Source organism: Chamaea fasciata, unplaced genomic scaffold (genome assembly GCF_029207755.1).
Source record: "Chamaea fasciata isolate MVZ Bird 193981 ecotype frontalis unplaced genomic scaffold, bChaFas1.0.hap1 SCAF_20, whole genome shotgun sequence".
NCBI lineage: Eukaryota > Metazoa > Chordata > Aves > Passeriformes > Sylviidae > Chamaea > Chamaea fasciata.
In genome coordinates, this window is record NW_027094105.1 from 1,331,014 (window position 1) to 1,345,231 (window position 14,218).

A 14,218-nucleotide genomic window follows, 5' to 3' on the forward strand; every position below is an offset into this window, starting at 1 on the left:
GCAGAGTGAGGGCAAGGTCACCAGCCCTGCTCTGAGGATTTGCTCTTTCCTCCCCAGAGGGGTGAGCAGGGGGATGGATGTGAGCAACAGGGAAACCGTGGGCGGCTGAAGAGAGAAGTAGCAAAGCAAAGCAGCAAAGTAAAGGTCATCGGAGCTTGGCCAGCCACCCTTGGAGCCAATGTCTGAACTCCCTCGAGGCGCCACGGGGGAAACCTCAAGCCTTCGGTTCCCTTTCCCAGCCTCAGCCAGTCCCTGCTGTCACAGTGACACCAGCCAGGGGAACAGACCCTGGGGAATGGCAGCCCAGATCCTGAGACATGCACCCAAAAAGGCTGGAGTGGGCCCGAGTGCTCCTGAGGTGTCCCAGGAGATGGATCTCCCAGGTTACTGCAGGGATAGCGGGGGCGATGCTGGCCCTGAGCCCGGGAAGGATCACCTGGAAGCACCAGTTGGATGGCACTGGAAGCAGCAGGACAGCAGGGCACTCTCCTGCTGCTGGCCAGAAACATTTACAGCTAGCAGCCAGAAAACCCCCAAAATGTCCCCAATTGCTGCTGCAGACACTCACCCTCCTGGAGCTTGACACTCTGCAGGTACAGAGGGTTCCTCAGCACGTTGCAGCGCCCGGGCTCATCCTCCTTGGTGAAGAGCAGCAGGTCGGAGTAGACAAAGAGAGTCACCTGGAAGCACAGAAGCAGCAAAGGAGAATCTATAGGGAGTTCATCTCTTGGCACTGAGATACTGTCCTGGAAATGTCCTCTGCCCTGGGGAGAGGCACCAGCCTCAACAGGGAGCCCAGACAGCCCTTGCCAAGGGGCTGATGGCTGCTGCACCCAGCCAGCTTCAGATGAGGCTCCCCTCACTTGGAAGCCGCCTCCTGAGGCTTGTGGAGTCCTGTGATAGGAGGGATAAACCTGCCCGACAGTTCCACACCGCACAAACACACCCTCTCTGCTCCCTCCTGTCACTTCCCACTTACACAAGTTACAAATCAGAGCAGGAGGAGGGAATAAGTTGCCGACTAAGCCCAGCACACTGCAGAAGTTTCAGCCTGAAAGCGAATCTGATCACTCTGATCAGCCTCATTGGAGGAGTTTCTCGCTGTTTTCAGTGAGAAAGTAAAGTTTGGTTTTGACAAGAGCAGGACCCACAGAGAGCAGCTGCAGTGGACAAATCTGACACCTCAAACCACGGTGGGGGTGGAAAGGAAACACCAGCCTGAGTGTCTGCACAGCACTGCTGTGCACGAGCAGTGCCTCGTGTCCCAGGGCTGGGAGCTCCTCCAGACCAGTGGGAAAAGTCCTTCCTGAGGTCCCCAATCCAACCAGTTATGATTAATGGGACCTTTAAAGTAAGAATGAGTTTCTCCACTGCAATGGAGCGCCTGGAGCCAGAAGCCTCCCAGGGACAAGAAGCTTGGTGCCACAGCTGAGGTGTGAGCCTGCCCTGCCTTCCAGGAGCTGGGGCACACAGAAAGCCTCAAAGATCACAGGATCATGGAATCATAGCATATCCTGAGCTGGAAGGGACCCCCCAGGATCACCCAGCCCAGCCCCTGTCCCTGCCCAGACCCCCCAACAATCCCACCCTGGGCATCCCTGGCAGCGCTGTCCAAAGGCTCCTGGAGCTCTGGCAGCCTCGGGGCCGTGCCCATTCCCTGGGGAGCCTGGGCAGTGCCCAGCACCCTCTGGGGGAAGAACCTTTCCCTGCTCTGCAGCCTGAGCCTATCCTGGCCCAGCTCCAGCCCTTCCCTGGCTCCTGTCCCTGTCCCAGAGATGCCAGGGAGCAGCTGCAATGTGGCAATGGCAGAGTGGGTGCCAGACCTGCTCAGGGTGAGGGCCTTGGGGTGCCCCCCAAAACCTCCCACAGCAAAAGGAAAGCTTTGCAACACTGAGCCACAGCAAGGAAGGGTTTGTGGCCTTTTAGCAATGCTTTTGCAAAAGGAGACAACACCCAGAGTCCCAGAGTGGTGGGAGGGAGCACAGAGAGGTGACTGTGCTCCCACAGGGACCAGGTCCCAGCTGACAGCACAGTTTGTGTCCATGGCTGATGGGCACATCCTGAGGAGACAAGCTGGGTAACAGTTATCACATGCTGGGGAGTCTCACATCAGGGAAGAGCATCTGGCTCCAAATCCAAAACCAAGCCCTTGCCACAAGATTTCTCCTTGCAGTGCAAGTTCATTTTTTGTGGGATTCTCAGTAAGTACAAAGCTGCTGGTGGAGCTTTAATTGACAATGAAACCAGGGAGGGGCTGTTCTTCTCTGCTATTTGGAAAATCCCTTCCTCTGCTCTCAACACTCTGCTGGCCCAGTGCCCACAACCACTCTCTTCATTCCTTCTAGCCCTGCTGGTAATACAAGGAATAACCAGGTAGAAACTGCACTATAACCTTCATCCCACGCCCACCTTGTGCCAAAAGATAACTTTCCTGGGACGTGTCTGGTGGCATCTCAGTTCCCTCAACCCCAAAGAAGAGATGCTGAAGAGATTTTGGGAATAGCAACCCAAAGTGAAGGAGATAAAAGCATGGTCAGCTACCAGTCACACAGAAATGGAGGAAAGAAACTGAAAACCTACTGCCTGTGAAAGTTTAAAGGGTAGAAAAAAGATTGAGAGCAGCAGGAAAATCACTTCAAAACCAAGCAAGTTTCAATAGGAAATATGGAAATGGAATTAAGGGACGAAGTATTTACAGGTAACATTGAGCTTTTACAGGAAAATGGGATGGATTGCATTTGAGATGCACAAGGTGAAAACACATCCAGTGCAGGTTCTGTAAGAGCATCTCTATCAGATGCTGCTTCCAGGATGACTTTTGATCTGGGAACAGTAGATAGAGGGCCCTCTGCTCCTCCAGGCTGTTGGGAGGAAAAACAAAAGTGCCCCTTCCACCTGCAGAGGTAGGGGTGGGGGCAGGGGCAGTGCAGCACCGGGGGGCCGGGGGCTCTCGCAGACCCAGAGGTGGGAGTTGGACACATCCCCCACCTGAGAGCTGAGCAGGGGACTCAGGGATGGCCCCAGGGCAGCAGGGATAAGGGGACACTGGAGGAGTAACGTGGAGCTCTGCCCTGGGCTGCCATCACACGCTGACAGGCTGTGACCTGTCTGTAACAGCCCTTGGCAAACAGATCTACCCTGAAAATCCACAGGGCTCATAAAAGTCAAGAGCAAACAAACCACAAATACGACGTCTGAGCTCACCCAGGCAAGTCACAGAATTGACCAGAGTTGCTCCTTGGAGGGTCAAAGTAGTTTTGGGTGTTCACCAGAAGTAATGTCCTACCCCAAAGTCAGACATCCAAGAGCTGAGAGGACAGAAGGGCTCTCTGAAGACAGAGGTGAGCACCCTGGGTTATTGCTGGAGTGATCCAGGCCACATGGCCATGGTCACATGGACCTTCTAGGGGTGTGGACCGATTTTACAGGGGGGAAAATGTTGTGCATAGAGGCTGACCCTGATGTCTCCACACTGCTCCTCTGGGTGTGCTCTGCACCACGGCAAATAGCAAAGCCTCTTCTGCTGAGGGACCTGACCAGCTACAGGACAGAGCTGGCAAAGCACTGGCACAGGAGACAGGGACATGTTTAAAGAGTTTCCTGAGGGAAATCAGGAGAAACTGAAAGTCAAGAGGGAAGGCAGGAGCAATGGGCCAGTGTGCAGCCCAAGAGAGGATCACCCTGGGACTGCCACCGAGCCCTGCCCCGAGCAGGAAGGAGCCAACATCACCTCTTGGAAAGAAAAATGTGGCAATAAAATCACTATGAAAAGGTGCCCAGAAATGTAGCCTTGAAGAGAGAAATGGGAGGAAGCCTCCTGCTCTACAGAGAGGAGCATAAACTGAGCCAAGGCCATCCGTGAGGTTCCAGGAGTCCAGAAGGCCCATCCTGACCTGCAGCCCCTGCCAGAGTGGCAGAAAGGAGGGATGAGCAGGGCACGAGCGTGGCCCACACTGAGCAGACACCTCAGGGCTTTGGGAGGCCTTCAGGTCCATTGGAGACGGATGGACAAGGCCAAAGCCCACGTTGGACACCTCGTGTGCCATCACCCGCTGCCTCCTCTGGCACTCCATGGGCTGGAGGGATTTCAGGAGCCCATAAAAGCGGGAATTGCAGCAAAGTCTAGACAGGATGTGATTAAGGCCTGAATAAGGGTTGCCCCAGAGGTAAGGTCAGGGAAAGGACAGACCCTGGCAAGCCTCCAGAGAGATAGGTTGACTCCTTCAGGAGATGGGACAGAGTTTGCTTAGGGACAAGGATGCAGTGCCTGATGTGGAAACTGCCACAGGGAAAAGATTCTGGGAGTTTGGGAAAAAAGAAAGGAGCAGGACCTCCAGCTCCAGCCCCTCCTCTCTTGAGCCTCTCAAGCAAAGGAGATTAGTAACACGCAGAGAACAGTCCTGCAAACCACAGGAGCCCATCTTGAGAGAGGCTGTGTGGGAAGAGCAGTGGGAAAACAGAAAACCTCATGAAGCAAGGAAGAAAGGACTGATGGGACACAAGACAGCCTCTGGCCAGGCAGCAGAGAAGGCTGGAGAGGGAAAGAACTCAAGCCCAGCAAAGAGAGGAGTCAGAGCCCTCCTGCACACTCTGTTGTGTCCAGGCTGTTTTAGGTCTTGCTGACTGCAGAGGTGCAGGTTCTCTCCCCTCCCAGCCCAGCAGCACCAGAGCAGAGAGCCCTGCTCTGCTGGAGAATGGGATCCTGGCACTCCAGAGAGACTTGCATGGGTTTGGAGACTGAAGCTTGAAGCTCCACAAAGCCTTCCATGGCTGTGCCACACACTCAGACATGAGAGAGCCCTTCCCAAGGGCCACAGGTGACATGCCAGCATTGCTGTCACCACTGTCACTGCCAGCATGGGCTCAGCACCACGGGCTGGTTCCCTTCACCCCTTCTCATTTCTCACCCCACTGACTCAGCCCCTCCTGCCCTGCCCCTGTGCCAGCTCACCAGATACCACAGCCCCAGGGCACCAACATTCCCAAACACTGCCTCACATTCCTGGCCAGCATCCTGCCCTTTCCTGGCACCAGCTCCAACTGGAAAATCCTCTCCCAGCTCCAGGCTCATCCCAAGAGCATTGTAAGCAAAGTCCTTTCCCTGAGACATTTTCCTCCTGACCCTGCTCACAGTGGGGTCTCTGCTGTGAAGAGCAGAGACCCCTCCTCCAAACACACTTGTCCTGGGGTGCTTCATCACCCCCACGTGCACAAATACCCCACCCAGGCTGCAAACAGCATCAGTTATCCATAAATATTCCACGTTTGGCTGCTACTCCAAATATCTGGGCCTGACCTGAAGGCAGGTACCTCCAACCCACCCAGAGGGGCTCCCTGACTTCAGCTGTACTCCCAAGCCATCCAGCACAGCTGTTCCACACAACCACCAGTTTACCTGGGATTCATTCCTGCAGGTGCCCAGAAGACCCTGAGCAGCACAGGACAGCAGGACAGGCAGGGAAAGGGGTTTAGTTACAAGTTACTGCCAAGTTTTCTAATCACTCATGGATTTTTTCATGTACTTTGATGTATTTTCATACACTTTTTGGCATGAAAAGTGATTCAAGTCAAAGCAAGGGATTAATTACACAATGAAAACCAGAAAGAGAGAAGAGTCACTCAGCACAACCCTCTACTGGTTTGCACTGACCAGTTGATGGGAAGTGGCTCTGGGCTTCTGCTATTGGCCACCCAGAAACTAAATCGAGTGAAATAGAACCTCCTCTACAGATCTGTGAAGGTGACTCATTGTTCACTCCATCTGAATTCAGCCCCAAATTACTCTGTGAGATCCTTTGAAAGTATCCCAGAAGAAATGGCACTGGTAAGCAGTGCATGAGTGGGCTCTGCCTCTCTCCCAAATTCCAAGGCTTTTCAGACTTTGCAGTTGGATGCAAGTGAAGCCAGCAGCAAATGTGCTCAACACATCCAAACTCTGCCAGTTTGGATGGTAAAAGTTGTCTCATCCACAGGGTGCTAAGTCCTCCTGTATCCCCAGATCTCCAACAGCTCTCCAATAACATGGCAGAAAAGCTGAAGTAAGAAGAATGAGAGGAATTTGAACAGGACACGTGAGCTGTTTCAGGAACTGAAATTCTGAGAACATCTGTAGCGAGTTCTCTGTCTGGTTCTAGTTCTAGGTTGTGGATTCTCCTTCCCTAGAGATGCTGCAAAGCCATGTGGACACAATCCCAAGGGACTTCAGGGGATCCCTGAACCAGGGGATGGGACTGGATGGCTTCTAATGGTACCCTTCAGCCTGAACCATTCTGTCATTCTGTGCTGCTCTAACCTGGCACGAAATATCCTTAAACCCCCTGCTCCTGAGTCTGCAGGGCTGTCACTGATGTGCATTTGCCACCTGCAGTCTCCTCTCTGTGAGCCCAAAGGCAACAGGAACAACAGTTCATTTCTAGCACAGAAGAGTTTTGATATTTAATTTATCCCACAATAAACTGACCAGAAGTCTTTCCAAGTATTATATCAATATAATTACTGCACAATGAAACATTTCCCTTCTCAGTGTAATGAGGTGTCCCTTTTTAAAGTCCCCTCCAGTGCCTAAAGGGGCTCCATGAGAGCTGGAGACAAGGACAAGGGAATGGAAAGCCAGGACACAGAGAATGGCTTCACACTGTCAGAGGGAAGGGACAGATGGGATACTGGGGAGGAATTTCCCCTGTGAAGGGAGTGAGACCCTGGCACAGGGTGCCCAGATGGGCTGTGGCTGCCCCTGGATCCCTGGAAGTGTCCAAGGCCAGGCTGGACAGGGGTTGAAGCAGCCTGGGAGAGTGGGAAGGTCCCTTCCAACCCAAAGCATGGTGATCCTATGATTCAATCCTCTGTGCAAGACAGCAGAAGAGCAGCTTTGGAGAGCCCAGACAACATGGAAGAGCTTTACCTCTGTAGTCCTGTTCCTGCTCTCGTGAAGGAGCAGCTCCTCCGACAGCAACAAAGTCCGGGCTGGGTTGCAAAGATCCAGGGGCTACGTTTGGATAGAAGAAAAAAAAAAAAAAGAGAGACAACAAAAGAAACAGTCAAACCTTCCAGTGGCAGTGTGGTTTGTGAGATACACTTTCCACCCACCAAACCCACTTTGTCCTCACTTTGAGCTGTCATTCACTTGGGGAGAAGCCACTCTGCACTGTGCTCAGAAGGACACAAAGTCTGCAGTCCAGTCAGAGGAGAAAACAAAGCCTTGCACTCACACCTACGTCAGCCCCAGCTGTGAAGACAAGCAGCCCTTGCCTCTGACAGGGGCTGCTCTGCACGGGGGTGTAATTTATGGGTGTTTGGCAGCAGGAAGCACAACCACAGTGCTGGCACGTCAGGTTCCCACGTCTCTCAGCCACCAGCATTTGTAGCGGATGGTGTGCATCGCTCTTAAAGCGGCTTCTAAGAACTCCTGTGCCTTCCCATGCCACACCCAGCTCCCCAGTCAGTGGTGGAGAATGGGACGGGTTCAGGTGTCCTGAGTGCAGAACAAACCCTGCACCACCAGCCTGGGACCACCCCTGGGAGCTGCACAATGGGAACAGGAAGGCATCTGCACAGAGCCCTGCAGATGAGACAGTGCAAAGATAAAACCAGCTCCTGAAGTGGCAGATTCCCAGGCACAACCCAAGATGAGTTTCGGGAGTAAGGAGGAAGAAAGTGCCAGTTGTGGCCCTACCAAAGGCCAACCATGCAGAGCCCAGCAGGCGAACACAAGCTGAGGGGTCACCCAGGTGCCACCAGGGAGGAGGGAGGTGATCAAACACCTGCCCCCAGCCCCAGCCCAGCTCACACGGGCCTCAGGCAGCCCATGGCTCAGGCTGCAGTGACAGGGAATGCGGGCCATGGTTTCAGCCCAGAGGAAGTCACCAGGCTGAGCTGAGGTGACAATGCCACTGCCACTGCACAGGAGGACAAAGGGCTCCCCACAGGCTCAGAATGGAAGGGATTCGTCAGCAGTTTACTAAAATATATGGAGCAGATGAGATTTTTGGGGTTCTGGCCATATGAAGGACAAAACAAAGGGCACAAAGGGAGGTAAAACTACTACCACCAAATTCAGAGCTGTTTTCTTAAAACAGCTCATGGAACTGCAGAGGCAGAACATTCCCTGTCAAGCCATTACTGCTCTGAATCCTTGTCCTCTGCCCTGGAGCCAGGCTGGGAGAGCTGGGGGTGCTCACCTGGAGAAGAGAAGGCTCCAGGGAGAGCTCAGAGCCCTTCCAGGGGCTAAAGGGGCTCCAGGAGAGCTGGAGAGGGACATGGGATGAGGGATGAAGAGAAGGACAATAGGGAATGGCTTCCCACTGCCAGAGGGCAGGGATGGATGGGAGATTGGGCAGGAATTATTCCCCAGGAGGATGGTGAGGCCCTGGCACAGGATGCCCAAACTTTATTGTGACCACCAGCTACACTAAAACCCTAAAACCCCTTTGCACACACTGACAGCACAAAGAACCCTCAAGAAGAACCACACTGATCTGCAATTCCAAAGTCAGCACTGAAGCCCAAAAGCCTGGACACCTCCTCCTGACTCAAGCAAGTACCAAGGGCCAGATTTGAAAGCTGAAAAGGAGAAAAAAATCCAACACAGAATTGCTTGGGCAGGACCCAATTCCCTTTGAGACAACTCCCAGCACTGTGCCAAGTACAGCCAGCTCCAGAGGAGAGCTGAGGATGACAGGGACCTGCTGGGGAAGGAGACCCTTGCACGGCTGCCTGGCCCCAGCCTGGGCACTGATCACGTCCCAGCCCCTTCTGGCTGCACTGACCTGCACAAAGATGGGGAAGACCAGCACTTTGGGAGCCAGGGTCACGTAGGTGCCGTAGGAATGGGGGACGTGAGGCCTCACTATGGTGCAGTTCTGGTAGTTCCCGTAGCTTTTCATGCTCTGCACAGTCTTCATCAGCCTGGATTTCCTCCCAGAGCCCGTGTGGGATTTCCCTTTACAGCCATTCCCTGCATGGACAGAGGAGGCAGAAGGAAACACAGAATGAGAAGGGAGTTCCAGCCCTGCCCACTCCAGCTCAGTCCTGCTCTCCCCGGCTGGAGGAGGGCATGGAAATCCTGGGAAACTGCTGGAGCCAAGAGCTGCAGGGACAGGCATCACTCAGCTATCCAGGTGTCCCAGGGATCCTTGAAATAACAGCACTGATTCCATTTCTTCTAATGGGACACAAGATGCCCCTGGGTGGTTTTGCCCCAGAGCTGCTTGTTTGGTGGCCCAAGGAATTCAGTGGGTGCCACCAGCAGCACAGACACAGCTGGTGGGGTACAAACAGGACCCCAGGGAGGCCACAGCAGCTCTGCTTCAGGCCAGCACATCCCACCAGGTGCTCTGCCCTCTGATCTGCCCTCGTGAGTCTCCACCTGCAGTGCTCTGTCCCACTCTGGGGTCCCAGCACAGGAAGGACATGGAGCTGCTGGAGCAAGTCCAGAGGAGACACCAAGATGTTCCAAGGGCTGGAGCCCCTCTGCTCTGGAGCCAGGCTCGGAGAGCTGGAGGTGCTCACCTGGAGAGGAGAAGGTTCCAGGGAGAGCTCAGAGCCCCTGCCAGGGCCTAAAGGGGCTCCAGGAGAGCTGGGGAGGGACTTACATTTCTATCCACACAAGTCCTGCCTGCTCTGGATTCTGGGCATGGAAGTTAGCAAGGTGCAGGAATGTCATGACATGGGCCAGTGGGTTAATCACAGTTCTCAGAAGATACTGAGATTGGAGGTGCCAGAGAAAGAGGCAGAAGTTACAAACACATTCATGGCTGGGATCAATCCCTGCTGCTGCCAGCAGTGCTTATTCAGACATTGGGTGTATTTATAAAGGATGACCTCATTGTTCATGAGGCTGGCATCACATCATCCTCTGTTTCTCAGCATTACATTCTGGGGCTGCAGAAGGTCCGAGCAGCCTGACTGGTTTTCAGTCTGTCCCTCTCCCCTGAAGAGAGTTACCCTCACTCAGAGAAGGGATTACAGGAGGTTTTCTCCTGCACACTCCCACCTCAGCTGCTCGAGCAGAGCCCACACCACGTCCTGCTAGACACCAGCAACCTGTGCTCTGCCCTAAAACTCACAGGCAACAGATCCAGCAGGAACTGAATGGCTCTCTAACCAAAAATTCACATCTTCAAAAGAAACCCCACTGAAAAATCAATATATTTCCTTCCTCGCTCCTCCTGTAGCTGATGAACTGAGCCAGCCTGGGGCTGCAAGCAGAGCTCTCCAGGGGTATTGAACATATCCAAGTGAGGAGCTGGAGCATTCTCCTTCTCCCCCACAGGGATGTCTCAGGGACAGGAATGCACATCCCTCCTGCAGCCCCCTGGGGACCCCTAGCACCCCTCCTTCCCTCCCTGCAGCCACCCCAGAGCTCCTGCTCCCACCACAGCAGCTTTTTACCCTCACACTGTAACAGATGCCCAGAACCTTCCCAGGCAGAAATGAGCCAAAACACTCCTGACCATGGCCCAGGGCAGATAAGGTCTTGTCCAAAGCAAATACACAAACCTGCCCAGCATTACATATTCCATTAAGTATTAGGAAATAGCACATTTACTCTCAGATAAAGGCAGTAGAGCCAGCCAGCCCTGGGCTGGGAAGCCAGCTCGGCTGTTTACTGCCGGCTGCCTTTGCTGGGGGGACCCTCGTGACCTAAGAGGTTGTTTCCACCTCTAAGTGCATTAATCCTGACATTTTCCCTTTTCCCTTTTTCCTGGTTGCACTGCCAGATAACATCGAAGCACAAGGGACAGCTCAGCACAGGGCAGATAAGATCTGTCTGGGCTGTTCAGGGTTTGCTTTTGCTCTTATCCCTAAATCACCTGGTTTTATCTGAGGAAATAATTACCTGCACAAGTCATGGCACAGAAACACACCCAAATGTCAGGTCCTGTCACTGGGTGGGCAGCTCAGTGCCGCCACACTTCATCCCCGTTCAGGTTAACTGATACCTTCCTCCCTCTGAATTTAACATTAAATAATTACAAACAAATCCATAAAAATCCAAAATTTGTTACGGGAAGAAGCCCAAGCCTTTCAAATCCCACCCCACTGTATGAACAAGTCCCCATGGTGCAGCTCATCTTTTCACAGGATCCACAAACAGCAGGAAAGAGCTGCAATTATCCATGGAACAAAACATCCCCTGCAGTTGAGAGTGGAAAATTCTCCAGGCTGCAGAGCTCCAGGGCTGGGAGCACCCGAGGCACGGGGGCCTGGCACCCACACTGCTCCCTCCTGCCCCCCAGCACTGCCCCCACGGCTCTGCCAGCCCCACACTTGGCTTTCTCTGGACATTGCCCCACCTTAGAGACAGCACCAAATTTTCCAGCTGTGCCCTCACCAGACAGGGAATGCTGAGGGATTCACACTCCTCCAAGAGCTCAGCTCTCCTAGGGATACACAGCTCATCCTGAGGGCATCCAGACAGGCCAGGGTGCAAGCACAGCCACCCAGAGCTCCCAAATCCATGAGCAGACAAGGGGTATTTCCACATGGGCCTGGATTCCTGCAGTGCCCAGCCCTGCCACCCACCTCAGCCCACTCTTCCCACAAGTCCAACCACCCCCAGGGAGCTCCAGGCACCCCCCACACACGTGCCACAGGTGTGTGGTTCATGTTATGAGTTTATGTTTCAAAGGGTTTTTGAGGAGAGCTGGCCCAGAGACTGCCAGAGACTTTGCAGCAGCCCAGGGCTTGAATATTCCCCAAATCTGGCACAACCAGCTGCACTACTGCTGGCACTGATGTGAGCCACAGCCACCCTCACTCCTGTGGCACTGAAGGGGGACTCAGAGCAGGGGATCAGCTCTCCCAGCAGGGCCTCACAGGTGAGGAGGGAAACACGTCATGGACGGGCCCACGCTGCTCACAGCTCTCACACTTCACGTTCTCACCCTGCCCCAGGCGGGAAGTTGCAGCAGCAACTCTGTGAGCTCCCACACACCTTCTCACATGAGGCTCACCCCTGCCACGCTCCCCTCTGCTTTGGGGTTTGAGTCACAGTGGGAAGATGATCCCACCCAAAATCCCCGGGCTGCCGCTCCTGCCCCCAAACCAGGAGCCCCCTGCAGGGCTCGGGACAAGGATCTGATGGTGCCAGGAAGAGCAGCTTAGAGCTGGGTGCTCTGAGCAGCATTCCCAGCACAGGGACAACTCACCCACAGTCGTGTTGTCCTCTTGATACACGGGCCTCAGCAGCTGTGAGGGACAGAGGGGACACGGTCACCCGCAGCAGGCCTCAGGGACAGTGACATCAACCAACTACAAAAGTTAACGTGCCAAACCCAGCCAAGCCAAAGCACTTCAGAGAGGGGAAAAGAAAAAACATTTTTGCAGCAGAAAATGAGAGCAACGACTTGCAGTGCGATCTTGTGCAGTGGGAACACTCCCCACATCCTCCCCATATCCCTGGGGGGAGTCCTCAGGGGAGGCAGCAGGGAAACATTTTAGGAAAACAGTGAAAGCTCCACCAAGGGACAGAGGTGCGGCTTGTAAAATCAGCAAATATTTAGAGATGATGCTGGATAAGATTAAGCAGGGGCCAGGAGAGGCTGCAGCCCAGAGCCACGTGCAGACCCCGAACCCTACCTGGCTGCCGGGGTTCAGAGGAGCCAGGATGATGTAGTTCTGGTCTGCAGCAGAGGGCACCCGGGACAGGGCTGGCAGGGTGTTCTGGCCCCGCTTGCCCAGCTCCGTGTACCTGTCCCAGGAGGGCAGCCCCAGCCCCTCGGTGCTGTCCCAGAGGATGTGGCAGCTGCGGCGCTGCTCCGCCTGCACGGGGCCGTTCTTCTCCCGCTTGTGGGGAGGGGACTGCAGGTCGTAGGTGGATTTGCAGGAGGACCTGCGGGTCATGCCCTCCTGGGCCGGCTTCACCTGAGGCACCAGCCTCCACACCAGCAGGATGATCTCCGTGGGGCAGTTCCTGGGAGAGGTGGGGAGGAGAAAATCAGGGCTGGAGCCCTGCAGGCCTTCCTCCCTCCAAAGCTTCTGCCCCTCTGCTGAGCTCCCCAGCCCCTCCATCCTTCCTTCTCCTCCAGAGAATTCTTTCCTGCATCCTTCCTTCTCCTCCAGAGAATTCTTTCCTGCATCCTTCCTTCTCCTCCAGGGAATCCTTTCCCAGTGTCCTACATCCCGCATTGCCTTCCCCATCCCACAGTCACTCAATGGTCCCACTGCCCCGCCCTGGGCTCCCTCAAACCGCCTCTCCCTGCCCTGGGTGTTTTGGGGAACACTCACCGGATTTCGTGTGCCAGCTCCACGCATTTCCAGTGCTCCACAGGCTGCTCGTTCAGCTGCAGCACGGTGTCGAGTTGCTGCAGACCTGCCTTCTCTGCTGGACCACCTGAGAGGGACAAATTCCAGTCACCTGCCAGGCAGGAGGCCCAGTGGGAGGGGGAGGAGAAGCCCTGGAGGTTGGAGATGCCCAGAGAGCTCCACAGCTTGCACCACACACTCCCTCAATCCCCATCTGACACCCACACATGAAAATAAAGTGGGGCCAGCCAACCTGGAGCTTCACCTTGCAGCACACTCACACACACACAGAGCACCAGGACAAAGCCATCAGTGCTCCTCGGAGCTACTGCATGAACTTCTCGTGTTTCCTGGGGCGCAGTGGGGAGCAACAGGGCACACTGGAGACACCAGCCCATCCCACAGGTCCACAAGCAAGAGGATCTACTCAGGGAACTGAGGATTCCTGCAGTCCTGCTCCCCTCTGACCTGTTTTCCCCCCAAATGATTTCCAAAGGTCACTCAACCAGACAGACAGTTCTCAGGTTGGAGAGGGAAGGGAACGAAATCTCTGCAGATTGCTGCAAAACGCTGCCAAAATAGTGACACAGTGCTAACCCAGTGGCCTCTGACCTCATTAGAGGAAACAGAGAATTCATTTAATGAAGTTTCTTGGAGGTACCCAGAGTCCTGCAAGGCGTGAGAACTCCAGAATCACAAACAGCTCTGGGAAGCAAAAAAGGAGCAATAATTCATTCAAATCAAGAGGGATGAAAAGGATGCAATCTCTTACCAGAGTCCACTGCCTGCACACGGACTGGGGAGTCGCAGCAGATTGTGAAGCCAAAGCCATCACTGCCCCGAGGGATCGTGATCTGCAGGGAGACACTGGAGCCTGTCAGGTGGGAGAGCAGCCACTGTGTGTGATCCCCCCTCCTTCCCACACTGCTCCACAGCCTCTGGAAATGCTGGCACACAGCATTTTAGAGACAGG

General features: G+C 54.4%; 1 protein-coding gene across 4 annotated transcripts in view; it reads right to left on the reverse strand.

Annotated features, from left to right (window-relative positions):
• RGS3 (regulator of G protein signaling 3) overlaps positions 1-14,218 on the reverse strand; it is a 77,042-nt gene that overhangs the window by 42,851 nt on the left and 19,973 nt on the right. For all 4 annotated transcript variants that reach the window (XM_066201030.1, XM_066201031.1, XM_066201034.1 and 1 more), the window contains 7 exons: positions 14,018-14,099; positions 13,228-13,333; positions 12,580-12,913; positions 12,150-12,189; positions 8,766-8,953; positions 6,902-6,985; positions 569-680 (listed from right to left, as the gene is read on the reverse strand). In XM_066201030.1, coding sequence (XP_066057127.1) covers positions 569-680; positions 6,902-6,985; positions 8,766-8,953; positions 12,150-12,189; positions 12,580-12,913; positions 13,228-13,333; positions 14,018-14,099 — 946 coding nt within the window. The remainder of the gene's footprint in view (positions 1-568; positions 681-6,901; positions 6,986-8,765; positions 8,954-12,149; positions 12,190-12,579; positions 12,914-13,227; positions 13,334-14,017; positions 14,100-14,218) is intronic.